The sequence below is a fragment of the Gouania willdenowi genome, chromosome 16, assembly GCF_900634775.1.
Source record: "Gouania willdenowi chromosome 16, fGouWil2.1, whole genome shotgun sequence".
Classification (NCBI taxonomy): Eukaryota; Metazoa; Chordata; class Actinopteri; order Blenniiformes; family Gobiesocidae; genus Gouania; species Gouania willdenowi.
This window is the reverse complement of record NC_041059.1, coordinates 12,007,269-12,020,775: the sequence shown is the minus strand read 5'-3', so window position 1 is coordinate 12,020,775 and position 13,507 is coordinate 12,007,269. Positions and strand designations below refer to the sequence as shown.

The window sequence follows — 13,507 nt, the reverse complement described above, 5'->3', positions numbered from 1 at the left end:
ATTACGTTTCCATTTTATAACACACTGTGTGGTTGAGTCACTGTTTAGAAAAGAGTCTGTCGTCAAGTGCCCACACACAGTCCTCGTCTTCCTTATCATGCATATACAGACTAATAAAGATCTGTGTGTAGGAACATGCATATGTTGATCAGTCTCCCCCCCCCCACCACACACACACACACACAGTTATGCATGCTTGTTGCCAGATTGGCATGCAACAAAGTGAAGCAAAAGATCACACACTGAGGAAATGACAAAGAGGCACTGAAACATATCTTCATAAGAAAACTCTATTGCACAGCACAAACTGACACACCTTTAAAGGGTGCCTGTAGTGAATTTTAATTGAAAGATCTATCTAAAGATCATATAATACTAGATGTTTAGTCTAGTTATTTCCTTTAATAATCCTTGTAGGTCAGTCAGGAATAGAAAAAAACTGTTCGTCCGTGTGACACATTATGCTTCCTAACTTCGGACACTTGTAGTAATGTCATTATGTTTTAGTTAGCCATGCCTGTGACTTCACGGACAGGTACTTCTCCGGGGATTTCCCTCCTCTAATTGCTTTAATGTCCTCCCAGACTCATGCCCCGATAAGTCCACTATCTCACCACTCACCGTGCAGTGCAGCGCGATCTCCGTCGCATCTCGTCTATAAATAGAACAGCTGACTGCCAGCTGTGGCTGCTCCGATGCACAAGTATGGATGGGTACCATTCACATTTGAACCGATACTCAGTACTTGTGAATCAGTATCGGTACTCAACAGTACCAATTTTCTGTACTTTTGAGTGGTATACTGTAGGTAAATAACATCTCAAATGTTCCAATTTACCATTTTATTTCTCTTCTTTCTCTTTCTTTTTTTTTTTTTTAACAAACTAGAACAAATTTATTAAACCAACATCCAACTGTTTGAATCAGGAAAGTTTTTATTTGCCAAGTACAGATTTAAAAAGAGTACATGTATTTTAACTTGGTGGTTAGTGCGAAGAACAAAAAACAAACCAGAAACAATGATAATAAAAATTAAATACATTAACTATATTGCGAGTATTTCACTTGCATTTGTTCTTAGGATAAACAGGATTAGAACCAACTAAGCTCTGGAACTAGGAGTAACACCCAACAAAAACGTGGTTCTTTTGGCCAAAAAGGGGTAACGCTCTTGTGCGTGCAATGTTGTGTTCAGGTACTGCATGGGAAATTGACTACTCTTCCATTCTCTTACAGTCACAAGGATTCTTTAGGTACTGAATCATGGTACCATTTGATTTTACGTGAATCGGTACCATGTAGTAACGAAGGTATTTGGTCGGTACCTTAAAAAAGTACAGACTTCCATCCCTATGCACAAGAGCTCACAATAACAGCTTCATACACATCCAAAGTAGTTCCAGCACACATTCTTGTATTGTCCTTAGTAATAGATAAAACACTATTAGTGAAAAGGTGGGAAAAAAAGCCCTACAAACAGGTAAATAAATAAGAAGAATCCGAGAAATCCGGTATGTAAAAACTGCATAGTCACATCTGGCCAAAAATGGCTGTTATAAAATTGTATAAAAGTATAAAATTGTGCCAAAAAAGCACTTGAAATGTGTGCTGTGTTTTTCTTAAATGAATGTGCATATATCTTATTTATTTTATATAAATTTGATGTTATATACATTTCCACTACTGGTACCCTTTAAATAGGTACAGATCATCAGCTTTTAAACTGTCCCTGGTCATTCACCTTGAGTGTGCTCTTCTGCAACAAGGCTTGACAACCTGGACAGAAGCCTATAAATTCCCCTCTTCCTCTTCCATCAGACACACAAGTTTACCGCCGGACTAAACTGGTGAATCCTGGACATGCTGTCAGTACTTGACAGTGTGTGAGTAAAGGCAGGGGGTGTGCAGTGGAAGTGTTTGGATTTTAATTGAATTCCATGAAATCCCTCCCAGTGAAAATATACTGTGATGGAAAAATGTGTGATGGTAGCAGTAAAGCATATACCCATTCACACCCACAAACAGGATAAGAATATCAGCCTGAACGCGTGTCCCGAGAGAGATACGAGAAAACTGGAGGTCGTTCGCAGGTTCATCACAAACACAAATACTGGGAAACACACACACACACAAACAGAGAGAGAGAAACACAAGATAAGATGAGTAGTCTTCTGCTGCGCAATTATAGTTCAAGATCATCAAAGAAATAGATAATAGTTTGTATCAATATGATGCATATTTTAAGTGCTTTTCTTATCTTTTCTTATCATAATAAACCATTTTATTCTTGTATATAGGGCATGTTGTACAAAAATACATGGTTCATTTATTTCACTGTACTTCACTTTTTACTAGAGCCTGGCCAATTTTAGCTATCCCTGATTAATCTACATCAGTCAATAGCCTGTTCATTAATTCGATTTTTTTTTTACATTGTGTTCCAGAAATACAGTTTGCACAAGTTTGCCTTTTCTTATTCTTCAGTGGCTTTAAAGAACTTTTGTTGACGTGTTTAATTTACTAGTGTTTTTGTCTTTGGGGCATTATAGGAATTTGTGTTCACGTACAATATCATGTGTTTATCAATGTTCTTACTTCATTTATCGATCAATATATTGGTTATGAGCAGATTTGTAGGATATCGGCTTTTTAAAATCCCCAATATCGGTATCAGCATTGACCCTAAAAATCCCATATCGTTTGATCTCTAGTTTTTACTATAATTTGTGTTTTTGCAAATCCCTGTGATTCTTTTCATCCTAAATGGTCTCAACATCTAAAGCCAGAAATGTTCAGCAGCGGGTTCATGGCCATGGAAGAGTCCTTAGAAGTACTGTGTAGAAAAGACATAACATTTATTTCACTGATTATATAATCATTGTATACTGGACGATTAGAAGTAGAAGATTTAGTACACACGTTTAGTGACACACAAGATCTCTTTCATTTCCAAAAGTAGTTATTTGATTGTATTTATTTTTTATTAAAATAGGTGCCTCTGCTTTTAATTTAAAAAAAAAAAATGCAACGAATATGCAAATTAGCACATCTATAGTGATTATGACCCTTGGCCAGATAACCTCTATACATATTGATATCTGTGTGCTACTCATCAATTAGGGTTAAACATAGAGCTGGACGATATATCGAATATACTCGATATATCGCAGCTTGTAGTCTGTGCGGTGTTGAAAATGACCATACCGTTAAACTCGCGGACTTTTTTTTTTTTTTTTTGAATTTTTTTTTTTTTTTGAAATGTCATCTTAATGACAACATGCACAAAAGGGCACTATTTGTTTTAAAATATTGTAGTGGCATTATGTACAAAAAGTGCACTTTAATTTTGTGTTTTGAAATGCCATGTGAGTTGCATCCTGCACTAATGTCTTGTTTTGAAATGTCTCTGTGACAATTTTGCACAGAACGTGCACTTTCTGTTGACAATTTTATGTTTGAGCCACTCACTGTTTAATAAATACAGTTATGTAAACTTTGACTTAGTTGTGATATCCCCTTTTTTGCATGAAAGTTTAAAATTGGCATATATTAATGCAGTATGATCAAGAATGTTTTAATGTAGACATATAGAATCATCATACTGGTGTGATTTTGTGCATCAAAGTGTTAATTCAAGGGTAATGCAAAATATCGAGATATATATCGTGTATCGTGACATGGCCTAAAAATATCGCGGTATTTATAAAAGGCCATATCGCCCAGCCCTAGTTAAACATCTCAATATTAAGGTATAGGCCTAAAGGTTTCATCCATTAATCCACATAGAATTCACTCTCTTTACATCTAACCAAGGGTGTTTGTTTTGAAAAGTGTGGGAACAATTACGATCAGCAAAATTGACTTTTTGAGAAGTGCTTGGGACGATGACTATAATTGGTTTTACTTTAGGAAAGGCTACTACATAATGCGTCTGCGGTGCTTATTTCATGTTTTAAGTGATTGTCATGTATTGAATAAAACCCTCAAAAGAACTGGGATGACACTTTTATATGAGTCACACACCACCTCCCAACAATGTTGAACTTCATTATGAAATCAGCACGTTGAATACATCGCCTGCATCTCAATAGGATTTACAGCTCAGGAACAGCATATAAACAAATGACTCAACATGAATCACAAATAAGATAAAGGTTAAGCCCTTTCCAATATAATAGAATAAACCTAGGGTAAATGGGACCACAGCTGGAGTTACATCGGATCACATGCTGTTACCATGACAAAACAGGCTCAAAGACCAGGATCGTACAGTAAGCATAGACACTAGAGCAGCTATGCACTGGCTGTCAGCAAAGCCAGATTTTCTATTCCAACACTGATGAATAGACATCTGGCTTAATACTTACTTTATATTATAAATAAATAATATTGTGTGTGAAAAGGTGATCTCACCTAATGCGATCACTCCAAAGGTCTTTTTGTGCTCAGGATTCACACTGGCTATGTTTACATAAGAGCATTAATTCCCCTTTAATTCAGAATAAAAAATTAAATCCTCTTTAAAAAGAATAAAGATCACCTTGTAAACACCTAACTGCGAATGAAAATGGCTATTCCAAATTAAACTTGAATAAGTGGCTGGTTTATTCTGATTTTAAATCCGAATTGAATAATTCATCAACCTTGTAAACGTTCATTTCGCTTTAAATTAATTCCGGCCGTTCGGAGCATGGAAATCCTGTCAATGAAGCGCTGGCGAGCATGTAATCCAGGATGGCCGCCCGAAGCAAGCGTTGGACTTGAGCCAAGACTATTTAATAAGTGCCTTGCCTTAGAAGACATGAACATGCGGACATTCACAGACATATTACACACACACGGACATCGGCAAACTAAACAGGCTTGATTGGGGACATGAAGCCCTGCACCATAGCTTCACAAATGATGCGTGGTCATCATAAAGTTCTCCTTCCAGTGAACATCCTGTAGAGTGAAAGTAGGCTTTGATTGGCCAAAGTACGATCTTCTGCCTCCCTTCTCCGCTACTCTCTCTCTCTCTTCTCTTCCTCAATGGACAAAAATAAAACTGTATGTTATCGTCGAGCTGCTGCCTCAAAACTACAATCACAATAAAAGTGAAAATAATTTATGTGATGGTGTAGCCGAAAACAAAGGGTTTGTGTTTTTTTCGCCGGTAGCTGTGAATTTGTCACGTTCGCTCCCTGTCCAATTGGAAGCCTTCCCAACCCACAGACCTAAAGCAGAATTGAATAAAGGCAAATAAATGTGTTTCCACGTAATCCTCAATTCGGAACTACTATTTCCATGAAAACACAAAATAGAATACCTCGTCATGTGTTGTATATCCAATTCTTCATGCATGTTCACGAGTACAAACTGTGTTTGTCCCTCCTCCTCTCTCCACAAAACTCATGTCCATCTGCCCATTTTGCTCTAAAAATACCTGCTTTTTCTTTACAGCATTTATGTACACAAAAAAAGCACAGTCCATCTGTGACAAAATGTAGCCACCCTTATTAATCAAACCAACTGTACTGAAAAGTTCTCGTCTCCAAAATTCCTGCCAGAGGCGGCGTGGTCCTGAGGCTGGCAAAGATGTATCAACGGTTCACCCTCTCCTTCCACACCTGACCTTGGCCCACCGGTACTTTTGATGCTAGCTTTCCCCTTTATCTCCAGTGGCAGCACTCGTCCTGTAGGAGCTAGCTGCATCCTCCTCGACTATATTAGCTTGACAAACGTTAGATCCCGGCTTTCTCTCGGGTAGAGCACAAACCAGATTATTAGGGATGTCATCATTTTTACTCTAAGTTCTGCAGCTGATGTTTCTAGTTCCCTGCTTACTTTAGTGCCTAGGTTCCCAAAGTGGGGTACGCAAATTGTCATAGGGGTACGTGAATAGAAATTAAAAACAGCATGACAACATTGGAAACTATAATATCAATTGACCAGCAGTTAGGAGCCTAGATGCATTGCCACAAATTAAATATGCAGAGCCCCCTCATGCAGTCTCAGACAGAGAAACATATCATCAAAAAAAGTGCAAATATGAACACTGCAGAGTAATGTGCATCCTCACGACCTAACCCTTCTCATTAAAGTTGTAGCGAGTTGTATTTCAGAGTTTCAGAGTGATTAATATGTTGTATTACTGGTAAATTTGACTGTAGGGCTACATTGTATATACCATTACATTATTATGTTTTTTAAGTGTGCAGGAGTAGGGGGTACATGACTTCAGGTGAAAGGTCTAAAGGGTTGTTTCATAAAGAACTCTGAAAGTCTGGGTGGTGCGTTCAGGAGCTTCTGATTTTTTTATACTACTGAAATAAATCAGTTAAATGGCCAACCAATTATGGATTTGTGTGTGGTGGGGACAAAATGACCCCACGCTTCTACCAGTGTCTGTCAGTTTATTGGGCCGATATCCTGCCATCCTTCAGGGTGTAAGCCTTTACCTATCACTGCCTCAACCATGCACAGGCTAAACAAATATACAAGACAAGATCAATTGTGTCAGAATTTCACTGACACCGCTCCGAGCTTTTAGCAATTACGACTTCCTTTACTGACAGACAAACCTAGCAACCATAGCACTTATTAAATCAGTAAACTGCTTGTCAGCAGCATCTCACCAAAATAAACTTAGAGGAACTAAAAATAGGAGGGGGACCTAAACAGGTGAGTCATTATATCATCCATCATTATACCAATAATAACCAGCCTGTGCCATGGCTGTTATGGTAACAAAGTGCAGACAATGAACCACATTATATAATGATTAACGTCGCCAGCAGTCCGGTGTACAGGGAGTCTGTAAATGGATAAGGAAAGCTTGTGATGTCCTGCTTTCAGCCCAGTGATCACTAATAGTATCATCATCACAAAGAAATTTGATCAGTGTCACTCTACTATAAGAGTATTGAACTGAAATATTGATTCAAAAAGAAAAAAAAAGTGTAGGTATTGATGTGTAGAAGGCAGCACACATCATCTCCGATAAGGGGTGGACTAATGTCTAATGTAAAATGATGCATTTTAAACTTCACTGATGACCAGATGAGTGACAGATATAAACATTTGCATCAACTCGACCCAGCGATAGCGGTGTTAAAAAGGTGAATGCCCTGATTTGTTTGGTGGCTTTAAACAAAACATCAATCTAATAGTTATTATGATCATACTAATTATGATCACATTTGTCAGGCTTGAACTTTGTGATGGAAAATAAATGTAACTTTTTGTTTAAATGTACTGACTGTGCTGCTGAAATCAGAGGTAGGACAGTCAGTTCCAAATCTTTACAATAGACCAAACCTTTTCAATGGCTGTCCAGGGCCGTGTCTGATCTGAAGCTCTAAAATGATCAAAATTATATTTGTGCATCACACGTTGCGTAACAACACATATGTATGAGTCCACATTAAAAACAACAGCACTCAGGGAATTCAAACGTCCGCCATGTGCCAATTTCTTTCTTTGCTACACCTGGATCAGTAATCCTGATCACGGCACCATGATCATTCACACTTTAAAGGCTTAGAAGAAATTTCTATAACCATTAATAAAAATATAGTAAGTCCAAAAATATATGGGTGCCTCCATTTTGTCGGAAAATTGCGATTGAATGTGAAATCTGATTTGGATGAAACTCTGAGGAGTAGTTGAGGAACCCAAAGTGACAAAAATTTAAAAAATGATCAGAGAATTACAAACAGAAATGTGAAATTTTGCATATGACGAGAGATTTTTTTAAATCCACAATCAGTATCTTGATCCAGATTCTCTCCAAAATGTATTGAAATATTCCATGGCTTAATGTCTATCTTTGGTTAAAATCCATTGAGTGATTTTGAAGTAAACATGCTAAAAGACAAACAAACGAATAAATAAATATTACCTTGTTGACAAAGGTAAAAATACGAAGCTATTTAGTAAAGCCACAAAAACTACAACTGATGGTCATTTTTGGAATAGACAGACCTGGACCCTGATATTTAAGCAAACACTAAGGTTTGCCAGTGTTCAAGATTTTATTCAGTCCATGCAGGTAGTGGCAGGCAACAGTAGCAGAAGGTTTAAGGCAAGCAGAAGCAGACAGATCCCGGAGAACTCATGTAGGACTGCAGTGACCCGTTTAGGCTATGGGAACGCTATCACGTCCTCCACGATTCATATCTTATCCATCTCCCTGGAGACCAAACACCTGCAGGCTGGCAGGCTCTTACAAACGTACAACAAACTAAAAGCTAAACAGCAAAATATGCACTGAAACAGAAATAGCAAACTGACAGTTAACAAATTAGGATAGCAGATTTTTTTAAAAAACTACAAATCACAAACTACATACATGCTCTGGCAAACACTACCCAGCAGCGAGACATAAGTTACACAGTGAGATACACCCAACCCACACAGACGCAGTGACACACCCCTAAAGACAAAATATCAAAACACATAATTTTACAATTGCTGCAAACATGGGACACAGTGAACCAGGGGGAGGGGATCACATTGGGGAGGAGGTCTTGTCCAGTCACCAGTAGAGCTGGGAGATATATCGAGATTCAAGATATATCGAGTTCTCTTTTTTGGAGATATAGAAAATTACAATATTGCCTATACTGATATATACTGTATATAGCTTATTTCACATTAAAATACTCGGAGTATTTTAGGAGTGGTTGTTTTTGCTACTTTTCTGAAAAACATGTAAAGCTCAGTGTGCAGCTGTTTGTTAATACCTGTAAATGTGTCTGAGTGGCATTTTGCATCAGCAAATTTAACCCAAAATTGTCTTTCTGGTAAGACTTTATTTAATATAAAATTATCGAGATTTATATCATATATCGCAATTTTGAGGAAAAAATATAGAGATATGAGATTAGGTCCATATGGTCCAGCCCGAGTTACCGTGCAGCAGCTCCAAAGAAAAAAGGTTGGAAATCGATCAATATTGTTATGTTTACTTCTCCTTTTATAATATATGTCAACATCCAAGTGCAGCGTTCTATGCAGAATTTATTTCTGTGCCAACATATAAGGGAGACAGAACTTTTGAAAAGAACAGGTGTATTGCAATGAGTGAGCATTAGCAGATATCAAAAGTGTGATCACGAGGTACACTCTCATGTATAAGCAGGGTGAGATAGCATTACTAGCAGGCAGACAGATACATTAGGACTAGTGTTCAGAGACAGATGCAGTCCTGCTGTTTCCTCCTGTTAATCTCTGCTTGGCAGCACAGACTGCAGTTGAGAAGGCCAATCGATAGCACACGCTAAAGCCATTCCCACCTCTAGGATAAACAAAACCACGCCTCTACGCTGGCAGCATTGCTGCTAACTGAAAATATAAAAGTCAGAATGCGCATAAAACATTCCTTCAGAGGTCAAAAACGGTTTTCTTTCACACAACACATTTGCAAACTAAAGCAAATCATTTAGTTCAGGTTTTATCCCCCGTACTACATGCGAATGACAGCCCACAGTGTACTTGTGCATATGCTTTTCATAATCGTAGCCCTCCATCGCTTATCGCTGACTCAAAAACCTAATCACTCTTACTGAAGGAGCCTTATTCAATGTTTAAGCTTCTGTGATCACTTGTGTAAAAAAATTGAGCATCAGTATTCAGGTGGCTTACAATCAGATTAGTGTGACACATTCCCAAAGCTTTCCTTCTCCTTCAATCACATTATTTCTAACCACCAGTCACTTCACGTGTGGGGTCTTCTTAGCCTCAGAATGTTGAGTAGGATGACATGACCCTCTCCTGCTCTGCAAAGTGTGTGTAATGTTTATCTGCAAGGACACGGATCCTTGATGAACATTTAAGCTTTATTTTAGTATGCATCTCCCTCTCATGATATATTATACAGCAGAACCAGATATTGAAGGTTTTCAAAAGCTCATATCTAATGAATCTGCCTATAACCAATATATTGGCTGATATAAGAACATGGATACACACAGGGTATCTACTGTACATGAACACAAATTCATATAATACCTCAAATATGGCTCGTGACAAAGAAGCAAAACAATACACAATTTAAATAAGTAATTTAATAAGTAATGTCAACATATGGACTGTAAAGTCACTGAGGTAAGACTTTACTTGAAGCTTTATACAAAAGGCTGACATTACGCTGTCATTAGCGTGGATAAGGTGTCATGAAGGCTGTCATTAAGTGTCGTTTGCTAAATTATAACACCTTTCTCTAAATTATGACACCTTCGGAGGTACGTTGGCATTTTTTGGGTTCGGTGGAGGAATCTAGTGAGGTTGGGTACGGTTAGGTGTTAGGGTAACAAACAACACTTAATGACAGCCTTCATGACACCTTATTCATGCTAATGACAGGTGTCATGTCATAATAATGATGTCAGCCTAATGTATAAAACTTCAAGTAAAGTGTTACCGTCACGAATGAATAACAAAAGCCAAACTGTATTTCTGGAATACAATGTAAAAAAAAAATAAAAAATAGTCAAAAACAGTAAATCTGAAAAAAATCTAAATGGAACAGTGAACAATGAACTAGTGCACCTGTCCCAGTGTTGTAATTTTATCAATACCGCCAATTCCAAAGTGGCAGGTTATAATGCAGAAAGCACATCACACACACTCAGCAAAAAGAGTAAAACATCAGTTCCATATTATAGCCTCAACTGATTGATCAGCTGCATCAATTAATCGGTTGGGCTCTATCATTTATATTGTTTCTAAATTCACATAATTCCATATTTATAATAAATCTGCCTTATTTCAACAATTCATATTTAGTTAAAACTAGGAAAGAAAAAAGTCCAAGTGTAAGAGATGCTATATGTTAAAGCTGGCAGTGACACTCGTGACCTCTGTAAATGTGCTCTCCTCAGATTGATGCGGAGTATGGGTTTAGCTGTAAGATTTTCCCTCAAATAAACATTCTAAAGTATAAATTGTCAATCAATACATTAATATCTAACTAGGGAAAAGTAAATCCATGCAACACACAATCAAATGTGTCAAGGACAGGATTACTGATGATTACTGTAACACATTTAAATCATATTTATATAAACAGCTGATTGGTGATCTATTCTCTAATCCAAACCCTTGCCACACTTTCTCAGCAGTACTTCTTCTGTTATCAGACATCATCAATCATGGGGTTTTATTTTGGGAAAATCCTCACCTGAAAACTCCCTGAAATGCCACACACCCTTGCCTATGTATTCGCCCCTCCCTTTGCCTCTTTCTCTCCATCGTCTCCCCTCCTCCAGCCCAGCCTGTCTGCACTGAATTTTACCCTTAACTGCTCATTTCTTCTTTTTTCTCCCCCTGTAATCCCCTCATTTTTAATGCGAATTACAGCAAACTATGCAAACGCTGCTCTCCCACTCCTCTTTTCTCCTCTCCTCCTCCTCCAGCTTTGCCTTCCAATAAATAAGCACTATCAGAGTGATTCCCTGCTCAGCCCTTCTCCATCCCTCCATCCCTCTGCCTCCCACTCACACACATACATATACATACTGACAAACAGCATCATAAATCAAGGAATGCCAGGAGGAGGAGGAAGGGGGTGGTGGGGTGGAATTACGCACGTACACACACGCACAGTAGCACATTTCAACACATATTGCCTTTGACATTTTGCCTGGAAACTGTGTATATAACGCCTCCATGGCCATACATTTACAGCTTTACACACACACACACCGCCAGAGAAATAAGAGGGAAATATAAGCTACATGAAACTGTGTGCATATAAAGGCAGGCTCTGGCTCCTGCAGGACCCCGTCCTTTACACTCCTCTACCACCACATCCACCTATCCCCACACCCCCACCCCTCAGCATCAGCACAGCCCGCAGTACGACAGCGGAGAGCAGCATGGCTTACTCAGTCTCCTGGAGCCGATGCATCCCATGGTGTTTTCACAAAGGCCCTGGAAACAAGCGGTGAAGTGGTACCCAGACGCCGCGCATTCTCCTCCTTCCCCCTGCGACTCTCTCTCCTTCTCTCTCAGCTCTGGCTTCTTTTTCTCCTGCTCTCCTATGCGCTCTTCTTCTTCTTCTTCTTCTTCTTCTTTTTCTTCTTTTTCTTCTCTTTCCTTCCTGCGCTAGGTTGATCTCTCTTTCGATCTCTCTCTCTCTCTCCCTCATCCACCCTCTCCCTGCTCCTCCCCCCCCTCTCTCTCTCTCTAGTGCAGTGTCTTTAGACTTAAGCAAAGATCCGGTGAGTAAGTCAGTATACGCAAGGGAAACAAATTAAGACCAAAAAAAAAAAAACAACTGTAGGACAGTGTTAGTTCTATTAATATCATATTTTGAATGTAAAGTACCAAAGAAATTCTTCATCTTACCCTAACCCTAACCCTTACAGTATGACTATATTTAATACAAGTCATCCAAACCGCACCATGCAGGACCATATGGTTAAATGCAGTGAATCCCAAACTGGGGTACGCGTACCCCTAGGGGTACAGGAGGAACTCCTTTTTTTTCCTCCGCCATCAAACTCCTCAATAGCTGATACAACTGAATATGAGTAACAACACACAATGCACAATACACTTTATATTTGATTTTTTTAAAAAAAAATCTTTTCTACCTTGTACATCCATCTATCCATTTTCAGACTCGCTTTGTCGCGGGGGTCTGCCGGTGCCTATCACTGGGTGTTAGGCGGGGGTACACCCTGGAGAGAGCGCCAGTCCATCGCAGGGCAACACACAGACACACAACCACTCACACTCACATTCACTCCTTCGGTCAGTTTAGAGACTTCAATCAACCAAAACAGTCATGTTTTTAGATTGTGGGAGGAAGCCGGAGTACCTGGAGGAAACCCACGTAGCACGGGGAGAACATGCAAACTTCACACAAAAACCCAGGGCTTGAACCTTGACCTTCTTGTTGTGAGACGGACATGCTAACCCTACCTTTTACACACATATCTTTATTACTTTTTAAATTATTATAATTATTGTTATTATACTTTTCTCTCTTTTTTTTTTTTGTTTTGTTTTGTTTTTTGCTTCAAATGTGTTTGTTCTTCTTTGTGGCATCCAGTGTGGGCAGCAAAGTAAGAATTTTATTGTACAGGGGAACGTGTTTCCTTACTGTGCACATGACAATAAACACTTTGAATCTTGAAACAGGAGCACATTGCAGGCAGTACTTGGAAAGATCTAACAATTAATTTAAAAAATAAGTGAGTTTTGAATTTGTAGACCAAGCCTTGGGAACCAATGTTCGAGACACAATCAGTGGTTTCAGAGAGCTCCCTGTTCCACAAATGAAAAAGAAATTGAAATTATTGAGAGAGTACTGAGAGCAGGGGTACATATGATTTGACTAGAATGAGAAGGGGGTACACAAGACAAAAAATATTGGGAACCACTGGTTTAATGTACACTGCAAGTTTGTTTTTTTTATGGAAAACAGGGCTACTACACATCACTACTTGGACTGTGTATGACTTGGTGGTTGTGGTGGTGGTGGTCCCCCTCCCGCTCAGATCAATAACTCAGAGCT

General features: G+C 38.7%; 1 protein-coding gene across 4 annotated transcripts in view; it reads right to left on the bottom strand.

Moving 5' to 3' along the window:
* The window catches only part of fam131bb (family with sequence similarity 131 member Bb), a 38,256-nt gene extending 26,155 nt beyond the window's left edge, over window positions 1-12,101 (bottom strand). For all 4 annotated transcript variants that reach the window (XM_028469791.1, XM_028469792.1, XM_028469794.1 and 1 more), the window contains exon 1: window positions 11,871-12,101. In XM_028469791.1, the coding sequence (XP_028325592.1) occupies window positions 11,871-11,898 (28 nt within the window). In that variant the 5' untranslated portion in view covers window positions 11,899-12,101. The remainder of the gene's footprint in view (window positions 1-11,870) is intronic.
* Window positions 12,102-13,507: the final 1,406 nt, after the last annotated feature.